At 38.4% G+C, this 19,196-nt stretch overlaps 3 protein-coding genes across 6 annotated transcripts; 1 reads left to right on the forward strand and 2 right to left on the reverse strand.

The window, feature by feature from the left end:
* Nucleotides 1-118: 118 nt before the first annotated feature.
* On the reverse strand, nucleotides 119-6,679 carry LOC112569653 (2',3'-cyclic-nucleotide 3'-phosphodiesterase-like). The gene is made up of 4 exons (XM_025247517.1): nucleotides 6,376-6,679; nucleotides 5,505-6,058; nucleotides 4,924-5,104; nucleotides 119-3,421 (listed from the first exon to the last, which is right to left on the reverse strand). Exons 2-4 carry the CDS (start codon nucleotides 5,877-5,879, stop codon nucleotides 2,697-2,699), a joined length of 1,281 nt encoding a protein of 426 aa, XP_025103302.1. The 5' UTR covers nucleotides 5,880-6,058; nucleotides 6,376-6,679; the 3' UTR covers nucleotides 119-2,696.
* A 501-nt stretch (nucleotides 6,680-7,180) lies between these two features.
* On the forward strand, nucleotides 7,181-10,939 carry LOC112569624 (jmjC domain-containing protein 4-like). The gene is made up of 6 exons (XM_025247462.1): nucleotides 7,181-7,742; nucleotides 8,150-8,315; nucleotides 8,512-8,729; nucleotides 9,009-9,190; nucleotides 9,683-9,826; nucleotides 10,107-10,939. The coding sequence occupies exons 1-6, from the start codon at nucleotides 7,454-7,456 to the stop codon at nucleotides 10,641-10,643; spliced, it is 1,536 nt and encodes a 511-aa protein (XP_025103247.1). The 5' UTR covers nucleotides 7,181-7,453; the 3' UTR covers nucleotides 10,644-10,939.
* A 1,581-nt stretch (nucleotides 10,940-12,520) lies between these two features.
* Nucleotides 12,521-17,595, reverse strand: LOC112566282. Of its 4 annotated transcripts, none has more exons than XM_025242354.1 (4): nucleotides 17,337-17,595; nucleotides 15,484-15,625; nucleotides 13,851-14,072; nucleotides 12,521-13,337 (listed from the first exon to the last, which is right to left on the reverse strand). In XM_025242354.1, the coding sequence occupies exons 2-4, from the start codon at nucleotides 15,621-15,623 to the stop codon at nucleotides 13,292-13,294; spliced, it is 408 nt and encodes a 135-aa protein (XP_025098139.1). In that variant the 5' UTR covers nucleotides 15,624-15,625; nucleotides 17,337-17,595; the 3' UTR covers nucleotides 12,521-13,291. The 4 variants fall into 4 exon arrangements, with proteins under 4 accessions (XP_025098139.1, XP_025098149.1, XP_025098157.1 ...); XM_025242364.1 differs by lacking the exon at nucleotides 17,337-17,595 and adding an exon at nucleotides 16,891-16,969; XM_025242372.1 differs by lacking the exon at nucleotides 17,337-17,595 and adding an exon at nucleotides 16,667-16,740.
* Nucleotides 17,596-19,196: the final 1,601 nt, after the last annotated feature.

The following is a 19,196-nucleotide window of genomic DNA, read 5'->3' on the forward strand; positions in this document are numbered from 1 at the left end:
TTTGTAGAAAAAATATCCAACTTAGAATTATGAGAGGAGATTCTATGGTGAAAGGAACTCTGCTCTTACACACACGAAAACTGTCTTGCAACCTTGTTAAACAAACAACAAAAGAGAATGTTGATTAATTTCATATTCAAAATTCTTTGTTACTTTCCTAAAGCAGTACCTGTCACCCACTCAATAGTAATCATGCAACTGGGACAACACTCTCATTGACATATGTACAGATATAAACATGTAAGTATAAGTATTAAAACTTGGCAACAAGAACAGATATTAACAAATGTATCACAGAATGTTCATTTGCCCCAGATGAATGTGATGGAAAATTTAACCCTACTGAATAAATTGCAACAAATCACTTGAACATTTTCTTCAGGAATAAATTTAAATAATGCTAAAACTGGGTAGACATGAGATGCTGATGAAAATAATGTAAAATCCCTCATTAAATATGAATTTTTCAGAAAGCATCAGAATTTCTTTTGTATAAATGATAAAGCAATTTAAGACTGCTAGAGTGACATTATTCTTGTGAATCAATCCTGCCCTATCCCCTCTCACATGCTTTCCTCATATGCTCAACATTCATTAAGTGTAATAATATTCAGTTATTATATAGTGGCTGTTATCCCCCATGTAATGAAACCTGTCATAAATAATAGTAAAACTTAATCATCAAAACATGAATTATAAATAGTAAGGGCTTCACAAGGGGGAAAATGAAGGAAATACTGCATGACAAAATCTGATCTTAACATGTATCTCTATACGACCTTCTGTATCCAGTCATTGTATTCTTTAAAGAAGTTTTCCCATGATTTATATCAAAGTTTGTTTGGATGACACTGGAAGCATTTCACAAACCTTGATGAGGTTAAAACACACTATGCAAGGAATGTTGGAATTAATGTTGTGGGCTTTTCTCCAAATAATTAATCTGGTGAGGAGGAACCTACATACTTGCTGCATTTGAAAACAATTTTGAGCATTGCATTATTAATGCACATCACACATAGAAGGCATGTCACATTTAGACCAATATAGTTTTTATTGCAATGGAATTCCTTGCATGCTGCTGTTTCATTGTCAGCTAGTGTTCTGTTAATGACACATGATGACACAATATATACATGCACACACATGCACACATACATTATCGCAAAATGTGTTTACTAAATTTGCACTTCTACTGTATGAATCCACCCAACCGCGGATGGTTTTGTGCACAGTTGAAAATATGCTAAAATATCATTTTTCTGAAAAAAGGGATTTTACAATGAAGGGTGGAAAGATGATGTTAATGACAATGATGCATAAGACCCAGGCACTTATGTAATCAATGGCTTGTGGTTCCTGGAATCTACAGCGACAGCCTTTGTGTCAAACCTAGTCCACTCATTTCTTGTTGAACTTCAAACACATCTATTTACAGCTTTTACATGCAATGATCTCTGAATGCACAATCAACAGAAACACACACTAGTAAAGGCAAAACACATGCTGAAACACTGAACATCAATGACATGCTGACTAAAGGTGAAACATTCCTTACACTAACAACATATGCCAGCAAAATGTGACACAACCCTGACTAATAATCCTTGCATAGTCTCTGTATACTTTCTGACTACCCATCCTCTCTCTCCCTCTCTTTGCTTATGCAGGGCATCGGAAGAAAAGTCTAGAAAACAATTATCATTCATGCATACACTCTCTGGCATAAAATATTCTGGGCTGCAAGATTTACGGCAGTCACCTGCACATGCATACAATAAACTGCTAGAAGGATCTAGAACTACCTGGAGTTATACTGAGAGCTAGACCAAAGCAGTGTTGTGTATATCAGCTGGTTTGAGTGTGAGGGTAAAATAAACATTATGGCATCACTGACCATGGCTCAAAAAAAATTTTGTTAAAGTGCCATTCCATTGCTCTTGTGCTCTCTACCACAAAAAGCTGAAATCAGTAACAGAATGAAGTGCAAGGAGGACAATCATTATGTAAGTCTTAAAAAGAGCACATACAAAAACATAGATGTACACATAACAAAAATGAGAATGCTTGAACACTGCAGGATTTGCTCCCCTTTAGACCATTGCATGAACAATAGTGGAATAAGAATTCACACTAGCATCATCATACATAAAAAAAATTATTAACTTTTAGATTACAGGTTTTTTTTTTAAATATAAAAGCAGCAGAAAAAAGCTGATCTATCTGCAAATAATTCAAGGATATAGCTCTTTTAACTTGTTGAAAAATTCTTCAAAAGCAAACAGTGGGAATATTCTTTCTACCAATATTTTATAAGGTCTCAACAGTGAAAAAGTTGCAACCACAGTTGAAACAAAGAAAGAATCAGTAGACTTTTACTAGCAAAATAATCTGTAAGTCCTGCTGTTGTTTCATAAGGGACCATATAAATGCCTAGGATGAGACAGCCTCTCCCTCCCCAACAAATGTTTTAAAGAAATAATATACAGAACATGTCATTGTGGATTAGAAAGATACAGCAGCAAAATATCAATTGTAAAATTTTCGGGAAAAGCTGGAGGTAGAGTTAAAATGCATGAGTCTATAACCCAAACTGTCCCACCTCAAGTCAGCATCTTTCAGTGGTAGGCAAACAAGTGCAAAGTGCAAACAAGTAGTAACTAGACCGACAGACTACGAAATTTTACTTTAATTAATCAATAATAGCCTGAAAATAACACACGAACATACAAAGGCTTAGAAAAATAAACACAGCAAATACCATCACCGAAGTAACGAAGTCTGCCCCCAGTAACCAGCAAAAAGTCAGAGCTGGTGGAAGGCCGTTCAACCTCCATGTCACACAGACGTAACACATCAAAGGTTGTTTCCCTTGCTTGCATTCCACGAGCCATTCCCAGAGTAATATGGGCACTTCTACCTTGTTTTGCCTCCTTTAGAGGGCATTCTGAGAAGGCTTTATCACCAGATGCCTGACTTATTTCACTGTCAGTCAGGCTAGGTGAATAATCCCTTGGGAAACTATGCTCCACAGCTGGATCATGAAATTTTCTTTTCTTAGGGAATGTTTTTCGAACCTTTGGTGAGGTCTTATTGCCACTCAGGTGTGCTGCTGCTGCTGCTGCTGCTGTTGCTGACCTGCCATTCCTCCATTCTCTCTCTTCTGGCTTGTCAAATAATTTCAGTTCGGCATCATCCAGGCTGACTCTGGCACCCACAGTACGGGGGCTATAGCAGATGGATGTGATTACAAGTGTGAATGCCTGGCCAACAGAGTCTTGTACTCTGGGATCTTTATGATACAGGTATGCCCCTTCAGCAAGATTTTGACCTCGTCCACAGTATTTCGCTGTACAGTGCATCAAAGAGCCTGACCTGTTGGGGCTGATATAATACTCTTGCAGGATGCTCCATAAATGATCTGAAAAAAATAATCATTCCTTCATAGGTTCATGCATGTGTACTAGTATTTTAACATGCTCACACACACAAACATGCGCAAGTGCTCACATATGGAGTGCATTGGACTTAAAGCACAGCCTCTGGACCAATAATTAACATGTTTCTATCTGCTACCTGCTATGCAAGAAGCTTTGTCTCCCAAAGGCTGTGAAATTTAAACAGTTTAGAATATCTGCATTTGATACTCAACCCTCTCTTTTGCAGTCTTCCCCCCTCCCAGATAAAACATGTACCAGTTTACTCTAGGTATGGATTGCACCCTTACCATGTAGTACACATGGCAGCTGAGAGTCTCAGCCGTTCCACGAGAAAGAAGTGCAAACTATTTGTAGTTTTGTGGTTATTTGTGGTTAATAAGGGCGATCACTGTAGATCTAACGGCGACGACTCCAGATAACAAGGATCGATGACATCGGAAAAATTTTTGAGAATATACTGAGAACATCTTAAGACTATGAAGGAATCTTCTCATATTATAGAATGACAAAGGGGATTGTCGCTTCACTTTATTTACTACAACTCAAGTTCGCTGTGACAGTGAGTGAATCACGCGAGAGAGATTGATATTCAGCCTGTAGATCCAGTCAGTTCGCAGAATGCAACACAAAGACACTTAACTCATGCGGCTTGTAGATGTTGATCACAATCATCAGAGGAGGTCATCGTGCAGTTTGACTGTGTGGCCTGTATCGATCAGCTATCTACAGGTCACAGAGATACGACCACAGTGCATGTAGCTCAGCACTCGTCAAGAGGACTGTGGACTGTACTGCAGGGCCAAGCACCTGATGATCTAACTTTTCATTTTTGCCCATGCAAACACTTTTTTTTTCCTTTTTCTGAAGTGGTCATGCGCTTTGTAGCAGCAGATCGTTCGCTCACAACTGTGGTCCTTTTTTTTAGCCGTCCGATCGTTTGATTCTAACTTTCCTTTTGGTTTTCTGCAGCTGCTAATGTTTTATTGGTGTACTTTTCTGTGACATTTCGGCGCATTGAGCGTTTCCCAAGGATTCGGATTTTGCGCGTTATAAGTCTCCTTCATATCATATATATCATATACACATCTGAACATGAGGAATAAGCATAAACACTCCTCAGAGACAACATACTTTTACACTATACATCACAAACTTTCAACTCAATTTTTCAGCTGTTTGGGGTAGCATAGTACAATAAACCTGATGCTTAAATAATATTAAGTTATCACCCCAACTGCTAATATCACCAGACTTCCACATGGATGACCTTCAGAGAGCTGTGCCTGTGATGCTTAAATAAGTATCTCAAATGTACTCCAGTCTATGAGTGGTTTGTGGTATTAAAAAAAATACAACAAAAGACTAAACTACTCATATTCTGACCACCCAAAAAAAAAAAAACCAGGCATTTCTCTTGCTCATCAACTCAACAGTACATGTACTTGAAACCAGACATATGGATGGATTCTGACTAAGCACTCACCCCAATCATTTATATTTTTTCTTGATAAAGAAAGCTGCCTTAGAAGTCTATCTGCTAGGTCTGGTATCTGCAGTAAACATTGTTGTAACACACATTTGCTAATGAAAATAAGTTCTGAAGACGCTGTATCTCTCAGAAACCATCCATAGAAGAGAGGAATGACATCCTCAATCTGCTTTACCTGAAAGAATACCAAAATTTGGTCAGCATGGTAAAAGCACAATGACTAACGGATGTGCACCTAAAATATTTGGTACCTGGCAAAATGTTTTCTCTCTATAGATAGAATTTAGTGGGATGTCTGAATGGGATAGGCAAGGGTGGGAAATTGAAAGATCATTTTAAAAAAGACTATACATACTTTTTCCTCCCTCTGGAAAAAATAAGTCTCTTTGCTCTTACAAAGTCAATTGTTTATGTTATTCAAGCTACCTCTGCTATTTGTATCTGATCATGTTAAAAACATCTTTTGAAGGGAAAGGTACTCTTTTTTAAAATGTGTTAACCTTATGTGCAGATAAGCAATTCTTCTAGAATTTTAAATAATTAACTAAGCTGTTTACATGAAAATTTATGATAACCTTTCTTGTCAAAATATCTTCTGTCAAACCATGTTTGTTTCTTTTGGCCAGCTCTACAGGATTAAGCCTCCATGCAGTCTTTGGTTGAACTGGTACAACAACATAATCATTGTGACGGGCAAGTTCTAAGTAGAAATTCATCTCCCACCTGCGGATATTTGTATTGTCTATAACCACAACAGCCACCCCATCACAGCATGCTGTTTTAGCCTTCTCCTGGCATGCTGAGTGAGCATAACTTAATTGAGTGGCATCAAATTTATAAACACCATCTTTCATGAAATAATCATCTGCAGAACACACAACACAGCCTGGGTAAGTTGATGTAATGGATCTCACTATGGTGCTTTTTCCTGATCCTGGTAAACCTCTCATGAGGAATATAACTTTGGATTTGGTTATCAGCTTAATGGTGAAAACGTCACACAAAAATGGAAACCATAGTGTACGATCAACATGGAGGGGACTAAGTTGCTGGAGTTTTGGCTAGCTTTCTTGCGTCTCCTTCTGTATTTTGTTTTAAATAAATGATCTGTAAAATCAGTGGTATCGTTCTGAAACAAATAAACACAATTTTTACTTGTAGCATTGTGATATGGTCTGGAAAAGGGAGGTAATGATTACATGTGGCAGGTGACTGCATGATATATATGTGCATTTCTTTTTTTTTTTTTAATCTTTAAAAATGATATTTTCACTTTACAAATTGATTACTAATATAAAGACGACAACTAAAAGCTATCATAAAAGCTGCTGACTACACTTCACGTTTCTTTTCCAAAGATAAGCAAGTTTACATGTCTTCGAGTATTTAAAACGTTCAGACTAAACAGCAAGCCTAAAAATAGAATAAAAATTTTGTCTTACTCACGTTTTCATTAAGATATGATTTTGTGTCGTTTTCCTCTTCCTTCTGTTTTCTGTAAAAGCAGAGGGAAGTTGATTGCACCATAACTGGTGCTGCTGTTGCTGTAAACAGGCATATGAATCCCATCTGTGTGCATACCTTCCTTGCAGATGCCGAAGTTATTAAAGGAACATGAACTGCGTCAACGGTAGTTTCAATGTGAATAAATATAACAAACCAAAGAAATGGAGGAGAAAATAACTGATGACGGTTACCAAAGCATGATGCCTGGGATAAAAGTTTGTGATGTCATCTGCTGTTCCATTGGAGCGACCTGACGATACCACTTCCGGTTGTATAGATCCCCCTTAGCAACAACGCAGCGAGTCCGATTTAGACGTGAACGTCTCTGATCCCATATACACGTCTGTGGTTTTAGGCCACGGACCTAAATAGGTCGGTCGGGTTTGATATGCGTTTATGAAGAATAGAATGTTTGTGTAAACGTAAAATCAATTCTCAGAAAATGTAAACTGTATCAATAAAAATTAGTAGTATTATTCAGGATACCATCTTACATAAATACATTTAAGATTTTTTGCGGACGTGAAACGATTTAACCGTGGGTTTTTCTGTCCTCTCCGCGACTGTTCTGCTTTTCTCTCTCTCTCGCTTCCTTATTAACACCACGGACCTGTATATTATAATATATACGTGTCAAGACCATGATATTTATGGATACCACTGAATAGCAGACGAAGTGACCACCGGAAGTCATATGCAGTTTGCCGAATTTAACCAATCAACTTATGGCTTATATCTCGTTCATGCTGTGTGGCGATCACAAACATGGTTCCTTGCAGGCGGTTGCAAGTGATATGACGCAAAAACCGATCAGGGATTTGTCCTATGTCCGACAGCCCTCGAACTTCAAGTCATTATAATCTGCTTGCAGTGACACATACCGGAATCAGAAATGGTACGCATCAAATACCTCCGATCGTCGGGGATCACGAGCCCTCAATCCCCCTTACCTATTATTAAAAAAAAAACAATTTAGTAATTTAAAGAACTACAATATGAAGACAACAGAAATATAAATATGACGAGTCCGTGTCGTGAGTGTTATCCAAGTATAAGTTTAGACACACTGAATTACCTTTTGCAGTCACATTTGGACAGTGAAAGAAAATATGTGTCGACTGGAAAGGTAGTACCCAGGGCAGTGTATCTAAAACAGTTACCATTGTACACTGACTTCTTTGAACAGATTTTGTTCTTGAATCAGCTTTGTGTATTGACTCCTGAGACAACCAAACATTGGCGTTGTCGCAATGAGTGGGTGTGCTGCAATGGAAAACCCAATTTTGATTTCCTCCAACAAGCATTTGGTAAGAGTGTAACTCTGTATTATAAAGGGTAAAGGTTATGTTTAACTTTATCCTTCTCATCATCTTTTAAGTGGAAAAGTTTTACATACATAACGGCAAAGTTGACTGCAGCAGTTTCTTTTTTTTTCACTAATTATCAATATAAAGATATGAAAGTACCTGTTAAGAAGTATTCTGTTCAAAAATATATTTTTAGTAACTGTTTTGTTTACAGTCATGTGTGTGTAGTGAGGAGAGAGGAGTGGTGGTGCCGTTTGGTGGGGGGGGGATTGATTTTTTTTTTATCGAGCCAGCAATTAAGGCTATTTCACAGCAAGGCAGCCAGCCCTGGGGAGGGGGGAGGGAAGAAAAGGGCCAAAGCAGTCAATATGTAGACAATATATATATACAATACTTTTTTTGTAAAGGTGAAGCTACTGTTCCAGTAGCAGACTGCAGAAAAAAGGAGTTTTCTGGTCATGCGAAGAAACAAATGAAAATGAAAGACTTCTTGGATTACTGGCGAAAAAATGATCAAGCGGGCAGTCCATGTTCTGGAGAAAGTCTTTACCTTAAGGATTGGCATTTCACAAGGTAGTATGCAATCTCAGTTGGTTTTTTATTCCACTATTGTTCATAGTCATTAAGGCCCAGTATTCCAAAGAATGAGCTTTAGATGAAAATTCAGGTTAAGAACTACATGTGGTGTGTAGTGTTTTTATTTCTATTTAGAATTGGTTTTTATAACCATATATTTTATGAGCATTTTTTCTTTTCTCTTTGAAAAAAGAGACTTTCCAGATTACGATGCTTACAGTACCTGCAGTTTCTTTCGTTCTGACTGGTTGAATGAGTTCTGGGACAAACGAGATGATGTGGATGATGATTACAGATTTGTGTATATGGGTCCCAAAGGAACATGGACACCATTCCACGCTGATGTGTTTCGATCTTTTAGCTGGTCTGCAAATATTTGTGGTCGCAAACGATGGATTTTTTATCCTCCTGGTTAGTTTTTAATAAGAGCGTGGTTTTGCTTCTTTGAAGAATTAAAATTATTGTTTACTTATTAATGGCATAAATATTTGCATAAGAAAGTAGCATAATTTATGAAGCCATTATGGTAAAATGTCATCATCAGATTAACACTAGAAATATAACTTTCATGGTCTGATTGTATTCCTCATGGCCCCAGAGAGATGAATACTGATTGCAATATATTTTAGCTACTTCAACATAGAATGCATACTAAGAAGTGTTTCTGTATGATCATGTGACTGTCTTCAGGTGAAGAAGAACATTTAAAGGATGTCAATGGAAACCTGGTGTATGACATAACTTCAGAAGAACTTCAAGACAAAACACGATTTCCAAACGCCTGCAAGGCAGCCCATCGGATTGAAGTTATTCAGAATCCAGGAGAAACTATATTTGTACCTAGTGGTTGGCATCACCAGGTTGAAAATCTGGTGTGTTCTTGTGCTGACTGTCTTATTTATTTCATTATTTATGTATGTAACTGATAATTAAGATGTGCGTGGATAGACTGTCACAATGGTCTGTTTATTGACATTATCTCCACATCTGTTTTTGTCAGAATTTTACATGTTTCTTTCTCTTTCATTTCTTCACTGCTTTTTTTTTTTTTGTTATATCTTGTTATTAATTTGAAAAGCAATGCTCAATTTCAAAAAAAAAATTAGGCTTAATGATGCTTTTAATAGGCTTGTGTCTCAAGTGATGAGGGTTATTCAGTCCTGTTTGGGGAAATAGTGTTTTGTTAGAAATGTTCAAGAGAAAAAGAAATAGCAGGCCAGTAGAAGTATTCACTGGTAGAGATAGTCAAGTTGATCCCTGCTTACTTGCAAGAAGGAATAATGAAAACATAATTTAATGTAGAAAAAGGATTTGTTTTTAAAGTAAGAGTACATAAATATAAAATATCATATTTTTGTTCAAAGGAAGACACAATATCCGTTAACCACAACTGGCTGAATGGGTGCAATATCCAACAGTGTTGGTTACATCTCAAAACATCCCTGTTGGATGTGGAGCATGAAATAAGTGATTGTCGTGGAATGGAGGGCTGGGAGCAACAGTGTCAGGTTTAGCATCCATACTTTATCCAAAAGCAGTCTTTGGACAAACATTGAGTTTAAAAGAGAATTATTAGAAATATTCGCTCTTACTTATTCAGTTTTTCTTTTTTATTTTCTTCTGCAATATTTCTATGTTTGACTTATATGCATCCAAGAAAAACAGTATATTCTACAAAATATATACATGCTTGCTTGTTGGGAAATAAATTTAAATCATCTTTGATTTTGAAGAATTTTGAAAAACCCATCTTTTGACTGCACTGACTCTTGCTTTTGCTGTCTTTAGCTCATCTTACGAGCCTGTGCTGGAATGGACTACACTGAGTTCTTTCGCTTCATGTGTTGCATTGCCAGAAACAGAATCCAGTCCTTGGATATGTTCAAGAAGCAACACTTGGTGCTTCATGCCAACATTAATATGCACAGTGAAATAGTTGAAAACCTTCCATACTCATCATGTGACGAAACCAACAGTGAAACACAGAGTGAATCTGCACCATGCTGCTTTAAGGAAGATACCATTTTTGTCAGTTTGGAAGCAATACCTACTAATATTGTTACCACATTGTCTGAACCTTCTGTGAGCAAACATCACAAATATATCCATAAGACAGATCCTGCAGAGCAACAGTGGGAAGCTCCTAACAAATACTCCTCCAGAGAGCCATTTTCTTGTCATACCTCTACAGTGGTTTCTTGCAAGGAAGGTTTTCACAGAGCTGAAGAATGGGATAAGACAAAATCTTACAGGATGTGTAAATGTCCTGGGAAAAGGACTTCACCCTTACCAACCAGTGTTGTTTTGAAAGTGTTCTGGTTCTAAGTGAGTCACTGACAACCTGCAAGAACAAGAGACGGATGCCTCATTGGGCGAAATGTAGTGTGAGTCATGCACTTTTTGACTTAACAAGGATTCACAGCATCCTTAATGAAATGGCATGCTGGTCTTTAAAAGATCTGTTAAGTGAGAAGAAAAAAATGCTGGAAGCACTTTCAGAAAGTATACAAGATATTTCATTAAATTTTGGTATTAAATTTTTAAAAAAACTGTTTAGAATAAGCGTGTGTATTCACGCCTACAAGCACCCCATCTCCAGGTAAAATAAAGGTTTAAAATGATACTTTGCACTCGTTTATAAATTTTTTTAAAATGTATTTGTGTTGTGTTTGTTCAAGCATGTTTGTTCGTGTCAGATGCACACACACAGTGAGGGCAAGAATATATTATACACATACTTTTTGGTATTTGTGGAACCTAGGAGCTGGGGGTGTGAAGAGACAAATGGACAGTTAAGTAGATGTACATCTGTGATGTCTAAGCAGGTGCAAATGTTTGCAGTGGTATAAACATGTATGTATACTCATTTTATCTCTAAAGCTGATGACAGAAAAGTGCATGCAGTTAACTGTCAAAATCTGTCTTTCTTTTAACATCATTGAGCTTTTTCAGCCATGATATGTTCAATTGCCTAAAGAGGTGCAAAGATCTCTCCTCAGCTGTTTGAGAACATAACTGTTTTAAAGTTGTTTGTCAAGACTTTACGAGTTGTTCTACTCCTCTACAAGCAATGGGATGTGACACAGAATGCACACGGGTGATTTCTTCTCAGAATGTCATGGTTACACATCTCTTAAGGACATTTCAGTTCCAAATATGTATATCCTCCATATCACTAATCATAGACATTGATTATATATTATTGTAAGTTTACATTGGATACATTATATGTAGACATCAGGTACAAAGCCTATCACTACTTGCACACAACTTTATAGCTGTGGCTATTCGCACTATCTGATTGTCTTTACCTTAATCACCTCCTATTTTACCATGCCATCATTTTATATTTATTACAAACAGAACTCTCACTTTGTGTAATGCTGACTAATCATATTATCATATGATTATAAACTGTTTACTGAAGCAATTCTCCTCACAGCCAAACAGTGGCTGATTTTCACATTCTTCATTACAAAAGTCTATCAAGAAAATTTATTTTAAAATCATAAAACATAACCTAATATCACATAAATATTGTTATCGTACGCAGAAATCCCATATAGGTTAAAGCAATATTCTGTTCATCTTCCTCAGCAAGGACTGTACAGTGTACACTGTCCCCTACTTCACCAACAGACCCCCTTCTACCTTCAGTACCTATATAGAGGTTATCCTGTTTTGCTGTACATTGTTATTTAAGTCTTGTCCCATCTGTGACCTTTTTGCTTACTTTTATAAATTAATTTTAAAGTCAGCTCCAAAACACTTATCTACACTGTGATCAAAATAATATTTATTTTTTGAGAACAAGTTTATAATCAAATGAATAACTGTTATATTGTATATTTCTGTTTTGAGTCTTTGCACATGTCTTCAGACTTGGTGGTACAGCGGGAAATGAGTGTGTTCTATGATGCATAATTTTACAGCGAAAACAAAATAATAACTCATATACTGGCGCCAGTAACACCCATTTACAGCTGACATTTCATCCAAAGCATTGACTCCACCACTTCCCCACCATTGTTTGCACGTCAGGCTCCGAACCACTGCTCACAGACACATAAATAAGCAAGTGCATTTAGTCTGTGTGGTCTATATGCTAGTCTTCAGTCATTTTCCTGAAAACTGGAATTTATCATTCCAGGTTGCTACATGACAAGTTAGAATAAGTGTACGCACAGGTGTCTGTGTGTGTGTGCAAAGTGAAACAGGACTGGGAATTTATCATTATCATCATCACTCTAACCAGAGAAAGGGAAAAGAAAATCTTTCAAATGGTAGAAAACATCAAGAGCGAATACGCGCACGTATGAACGCGAGCTCGCGCGCACGCATGCACGTACGCATACAGAAGAAGAAAAAAGAATTAAGAACACGACTCCAGGAAGTGAAAAAAGACAAATAAAAGCGAACAAATTACTTCGATATTTGCATTTATTTGACAGCTGACAGCCTTTGCAGTCGATAGACTTAAAAAGTAACATTAATCTTGATTACTTTTACTTTATATTATGTTATTAGCCTGTTAAATAAAACTTTATATTTACATCGGGGTTACAAGCTTCAGTAAAACAACACAGATTGTTGCATTGTGCAGCATGGCCACTATCAAATGCCATTAGCCCTAAAATCCTCAGCAGCTGATGAATGTCCAGGGATTCGAAGTTACCTTATTGTGCTAATCAGTCTTTGTGTGTGGGACGAATTAAGAGGTGAACACAGGTCACTGCAACGACAAAAGAGACAAGGAGCTGGTTGAAGCCGCTGAATGTAGCGCCTGGAGTAAGCGGCCAAGATGGCAATGACAAAGCCAAGTTAATGCTGATGTGTCTTGCATGTGAAACTTTATCTCCAGGCACTCTATGACTAAAAGCAGTATCGTCAAGTACCATAATCACATCTGTTGTTGAGGTTGCGGGAGATGAGTGCTTCCACCGTTAGGGTCTTTCGCGCCGTCGATGATCGTATCAGGTCATCGTTGGCATTAAATACCTTTTCATGGGAGACGCTTCCCTGAAACGACAAAACAAGCAAAGCAGTTCATCCAAAATCTGACATAAACTGTCGTTTTATCTGGCGCAGGATATACTTTTGTTCAAGCTACATTTCCCAACTAATAAAATATCGGCCATCGTCCATGACAATACTAGAGATTCACGTGTAGGTATTTGAACTTCAAAGTTAGGTCACTATATATATATATATGCGCCTGGAACACGTATGAAAAGAAGCTACGACGGTCCCACGCAACATTGCCAAGATGTTTGAAGCAGTGTTACGAATTAAGTACTAGGCAAACATATTTTTAATGAGTGAGCAGAGCTCAGACCCCTCATTTGGAGAAGTGGTACCTTAGACTGAGTTTAAAAAAGAAAGGAAGTGAAGAAATAAATTTTTGGATCATGCCAACCTTCTCGAGATATATTTAATTAAGAGTAAAGTAAACGGCCAACACCCACAAAGCGCGCGCGCACACACACATGCAAGCAAACACTGGCTTGTATTGGTTGACTATGTTTAACGCACGTTTTTCGTGTATTAAGAAAGCCTTTGACGATGCAGGAGTGTAGACAGCCATGCAGGAAATGGTGTCCTAGGCGACATTTGGCGCTGCACTTGGTGTACAACTCCCAGAAAATGTCAGCGCACTCGGCCAGACAGGACCGCGACTTGTGCCAACAGCTCTGGTAACACGGAAACCAGTTGCCTCCTTTCTCCATCAATGTTTGACACTGGGTCAGGAAACATCTTGACCAACAGAAGTGAATTAGTAATAATGATAATGATAATAATGATAATAATAGTGATAAAAATAACGCATTACATCCTCCTCATAGACTAGCTCATGGCGTTTTTAAAAAACGTTTACACACAGACAAAACACTCAACATTAACAGCAACTAACCAAAAAAGTGTCTCTTTCGAAATTGTTACCCAGATTGTAAAAGTAGTTTAAAGATACCTCTTCAAAATATCTTTAAAACTGCAACTGGCATATCAATGACACGATCCTTCACAGAAAGCTTGTTGTCCTTCCAAACGCCAATACTAAGAATAAATTCAGTAAAGACTATTTGCTATTCTTATTTTCAGTTTAGAGACCGATCAGCTGAGACAGTAGATACAGCCTATAAAGGTTCAGTTTGAAAGTCATTTAACTGTATGTTATACTGACTAATATTAACTTCAGCCGTACAGGCTTCATTGGAGGAGAGAAGTAAATCGATGGAAGTTTTGTCAGAAGATGACCAGACACTGTTTGCATTCTTGTCAGTCTGCGGCGAAAAATACACAGGTTCCTTGGTCTAGTTTCTGGGCTTGGGTTTTTGTTGTCTTTTTTTTTATGCAAAACACTCCTGCTTATTGCGTGACGTTCGAGGCAAGGAGGGGAAAAAAAACCCACGATCCCCCAGGCCAGCGCGTGCAAGGCCATCTCCTTCGCGACGTCAACAACACATTTATTGCTGTCGGCATCAATGTCGCTGCCTGAGGCTGGAGAGCGTCCAACGGTGACGTCACTGTGAGTCGTGAAAGCACGCTCAAAGCTTTTGTCCGGATCTGGCATTTGTTTTTTAAGCGCACGTTTTTACTTCTGATTTACATTTTCATTCCACAATCTTCCCATAAAACAATTTGTTACTTATTTTTTCTTTTATTCAAACAGTAGTTTATACCGGTAGTCTATGAAGCATTTGTGTTTCTCTTCTATGCAAGTTTATTGAATTGCTTTTTAAAGCTGACATGAAATTCAAACTTAATAGTAAGTTATTATACAGCTGCTGCTAGTTTGTTACAAAAATAGTTTTTTTAAGGTTTGCACACATGGAGTCGTACTTCTGGCGTCATCGCCAATCGCAACGAATTTCAAGCACTTGCTGATCACCGTTGCCCACTCACCAAGTCGACATTTGTGACATCATGAGAAGTGAAATCAGAATGTTTTTGCTCAGATTTTGGGAACTGATTTCTTAATGAACTACTTCTACTCTTTTGGACATAATGTTGCACTCGGGCTGATCTTTAATACCTTTGCGAGTAGTTTATACTAATGTACTTGTCTTCTTTACTCTGTAACGTGCAGGGATTTATCCAGTCTCACATTATCAATAGTTATCTGTTCTCGCCATTGCTATACTTATTGAGAATGAAGACTACTCACTCTCTTCGCCAGTCCTCCCAGTCCTTGCAAGCCTCTGAGCACGTGGAGTTGAGGACGTCGCCAGCGATGGCGTTCGACGTAGTCACTCTCAGCGCCAACATCCCCATCGTGGCCACGATGACGAAGACTTGAAAAATCATTGCTATATAAAGTAAAATAAAAATAAAATTTGAAAAAGCAAGCATGCAAGAACATCCAGCCATCCATCGAGCCGGCTAGCCAGCCCTAGGTCAGTGCGTCCTTTCACATGAATACGTACGTGTACATACACAAACAATGTGTGTACTTACATACAAGCACATATACATCCGTACGCCGTCACGTACCCACCTCCAAACCACACCCGACACACACACACACATGCTGATAGTAAACGACGTTCACATTCTTATCTCCTCATTCTTTTTTGATGTTCTCCTACTACACACACAATCTAGAGAGAAGAGAGCAAAACTTAAATTATGCCTTTACCTACACATTCATCATATGTCTTGTGGGTATGAAGATTATAATATGAAATGAATTATTTTGGGGAAAAATTTTAAAGGAAAAAAAAATCTAGTTCTCGCGATTCAACCAGTAAACACTGTTAACTATGCGGGCGAGATGAGTTAGATAACTCAATGCCTCACAATATCTAGACAGAAGAGATAAAGTGATATATTGCGATGTCAAGATTTAATAACAATAATACACGAAGCACTTTGAGCAGAAGATATATAGTATTAGATGACAATGTAGTCAAACCAGCAGGTAAAAGTATCACACCACATCACATCATATAACATCACAGTCACTGTATCAAAAGAAAAAGTATTACATTACAAAGCCGATAAGTGAAGAGACGAGATAGAAAGCGTTACATCACAGTAGAGTCTCATTAAAAGACAGCTAAATGAGAGATAAGATATTTCATCACAACGCAGATGCAATAGAAGATACAAAGCACTAAAAACGCTAAATAAAAAAAAGACACAAGAAAGTACATCACAATGCATTCACACTAAAAACAGTAAAAGAAGAGACACTGTAACACTAGAAGAGACAAGTTGTTACATCACAATGTAGTCAAATTAGAAGTGACAAGGTGTTATATCACAGTGTAGTTACACCAGAAAAGTTGTTATATCACAATGTAGTCACACTAGAAGAGAGAAGGTGTTACATCACAACACAGTCACACCAAGATAAACTGTGTCAACTGCGTGTCGCTACCAGTCATCACCAACAACACAGACAATTCTCTATGAGTCTATGCCATCACAATCCAAGACTCCAGTGTAGCTCGTGTTGGCGGCTTCTCGCTCATTACTGATATAATATCTGCGTACGTCACTGTAACACCAATGCCACTAACCACAGCCGTTACATCTGATACGACCATAGGCTGTGAAGATTAACCGTTACCTTACTAGACGGGCACTCTTTGATGAGAGTGGTCCGCTGTCTCAATCATGTGAGTGAACAGTCTCTCGCGGTAGAAAACCAGTTGGACTGGTGGCATCCTCCTAACAAAAGTCTAGTGTGCTCGCCTCCCCGTTTGTACCGAAGCGAGAGGAAAAGACCGCACCCTTCTACTCAGCGGATTTCCTCATTAAAGTGAAAGTCGGCGATGTACTCTTTTCTCTCTCATAACATTTTTTTTAAAAAAAAGCTCATAAATAAAATAAATAATCCTTACAAAATTAATAAGACCCATCTGCAGTGATCATGTTATCTCTTTAATTTGTCGTGCTGTCACATCACTGGTGATGTGATGTGTGAGGCCACAACATTCGTAATAAATTATAATTGGGGAATAAAAGTAAATCCGGCTATTATGTAGCAGTTAAGTGATAAACACATTTTCTTACCTTGTTTTTCACCTGTTTCAGATACGGGATGCTGCGTGTTGTGAGCGGATCCTCCAGTCGACTGTCGTCACGCTGCGGGCGGTCTGATGAACACAGCGGTCTGCTCTCTGTCCTTTCAGCGCCAGACGTGGGCGAAGTGGCGGAACTCCGACAAGACTCGGCGAATTCCGACAGCACATCTGGCATGGCCTTCAGATCTCTCTCTCACACACACACATACACACACACACACACACACCAACGCACACACCAACGCACGCACATTTTCCGCTTGCTCCCATTTCCATTCACAAACAACAGTCAACTGCCTGAGTTCAGCACTGGACGAGAAGGAAGGAGGTGAAGCCATGTTTTTGTCCAAGTTGTTATTTAGTAATGTGCTCGCAGGTGCTATCTCACTTCTGTCTTCAGCCAGTAATTGCAAACTGTTATAATAAACTACCTGTGTTTGTACGTGCTGCAAGGGTTTGGACTTGCCTTTGTATATTGTTTTGTCAGTCTTAGCTGTCACTGGTGGTGGTGGTGTTGATGATAGTGGTGGGCAAAGACATGTAAACATTCATCCTGCTCTTCGGTGTGATACTTGCCACCTGAATATTTTCTAAAGTTTTTTTTTTTTTTCGCCTAGTGCAAAATAGTGAAAGAGCATTCAAGTACAGGTTAATTAGTGTAGCTGCGCATGTCCATTAAAGGGGAATCCCGATTCGTTTTATAGTTCACCTGCCGGAATAAAAGTCTACTACATGATACAAAGCCAGTAAACGCCGCTCATCACCCCGTATCACGTGACACAAGATGTTTCTCGTTTACAGCCTGTAAAATAAAGAGCCCTGCAAAATATTTGATTGCAATACTTCAGTCTATTCGCGGAATGCGTGGAAAATGAAGAATGTTGATAACTTTATTCTTTGCCCGTCGTTTGAAGAGGAAACGACCGCACACTTAATTCGTCGTGAAAATGTCAGCGCTGACATAATGCACTCGATGCGCATGCTCGCAGCCTACGCATGCGCTGTCCACACTTGCTGAGGCGAGAGGAACACTTTTGATGAGGGGTGGGATGAGTTTTACGTGGGGTGAGAATTGTGGGGGTGTTTGGGGGGTTGGGGGAGGGTAGACCGACGAGCAGACGAGAAGAGAATCTGCGCAAATATTATTAAGCCGAAGATTAATATATTTTAGATATTTTTAGCGCAGCATCCAAACAGCACATTCGATGGATATCTGTCAAACCTTGCGAAGAGCTCCGACCTGCAAACTGTATCCAGAGTACTAGACAATACCAGAACCCATTAACGTCTGTGTAACTGTAACGGAGTTATTACACGTTACACGGCGACAGTTGCCCTTGTAGTGCTTTCTGTTCTGAAACAGAATCCTATTGACCACCATTGACTACTAAAATCAATCTGTTTGTATTTAAAGAGAGAGTTTATTTTAATGCTAGGACTCTGGGATTTTGTAGAAATTTTGATGTTATGAGACCTCGTGGGGGAAACTCTTTTAGTGCCTTCAAAGAGTCGAAATTAACAGCTGATAGATACAGTAGGAATATGAGGCCGCGTAGGTTGTTATCAGGAAAAAAATACAATGTTTTTCTTTGTTTTCAGACAACATCATCAGTGCAAATACTACATTATACGAGTCTGCCATCAAGTGGTTCAGCGCTTGTCAGTGATGACCAGTTATCCTCATCATAGACACTTTTTTTCTTTCTCTCTCTCTCTCTTTCTCTACATGTGGCTTGGTTGTAATATAGACTTAGTTGTTAGTAAAGGCGTAAAAACACATTGCCTTCACTGCACACACTACACTATATTTTCTTACATTCGATAGCAGTTGTCTGAAAATGAACGAAAA

Source organism: Pomacea canaliculata, linkage group LG1 (genome assembly GCF_003073045.1).
Source record: "Pomacea canaliculata isolate SZHN2017 linkage group LG1, ASM307304v1, whole genome shotgun sequence".
NCBI lineage: Eukaryota > Metazoa > Mollusca > Gastropoda > Architaenioglossa > Ampullariidae > Pomacea > Pomacea canaliculata.

What these genes read in the sequence shown, in the direction of transcription:
- LOC112569653 (XM_025247517.1), bottom strand. Translation starts at nt 5,879, where the DNA reads ATGAGAGGTTTACCAGGATCAGGAAAAAGCACCATAGTGAGATCCATT. An exon ending in AAGATATTTTGACAAGAAAG is followed by an intron (nt 5,105 to 5,504) that starts GTTATCATAAAT and finishes GTATTCTTTCAG; the next exon opens with GTAAAGCAGATTGAGGATGT. An exon ending in AAAAAATATAAATGATTGGG is followed by an intron (nt 3,422 to 4,923) that starts GTGAGTGCTTAG and finishes TATTTTTTTCAG; the next exon opens with ATCATTTATGGAGCATCCTG.
- LOC112566282 (XM_025242345.1), bottom strand. An exon ending in TGGGAGGACTGGCGAAGAGA is followed by an intron (nt 14,073 to 15,483) that starts GTGAGTAGTCTT and finishes CTGTTGGTCAAG; the next exon opens with ATGTTTCCTGACCCAGTGTC. An exon ending in TTTCTTAATACACGAAAAAC is followed by an intron (nt 13,338 to 13,850) that starts GTGCGTTAAACA and finishes TTGTCGTTTCAG; the next exon opens with GGAAGCGTCTCCCATGAAAA.
- LOC112569624 (XM_025247462.1), top strand. Translation starts at nt 7,454, where the DNA reads ATGACGAGTCCGTGTCGTGAGTGTTATCCAAGTATAAGTTTAGACACA. An exon ending in TTTCCTCCAACAAGCATTTG is followed by an intron (nt 7,743 to 8,149) that starts GTAAGAGTGTAA and finishes TTTTTTGTAAAG; the next exon opens with GTGAAGCTACTGTTCCAGTA. An exon ending in ATCACCAGGTTGAAAATCTG is followed by an intron (nt 9,191 to 9,682) that starts GTGTGTTCTTGT and finishes TTTTGTTCAAAG; the next exon opens with GAAGACACAATATCCGTTAA.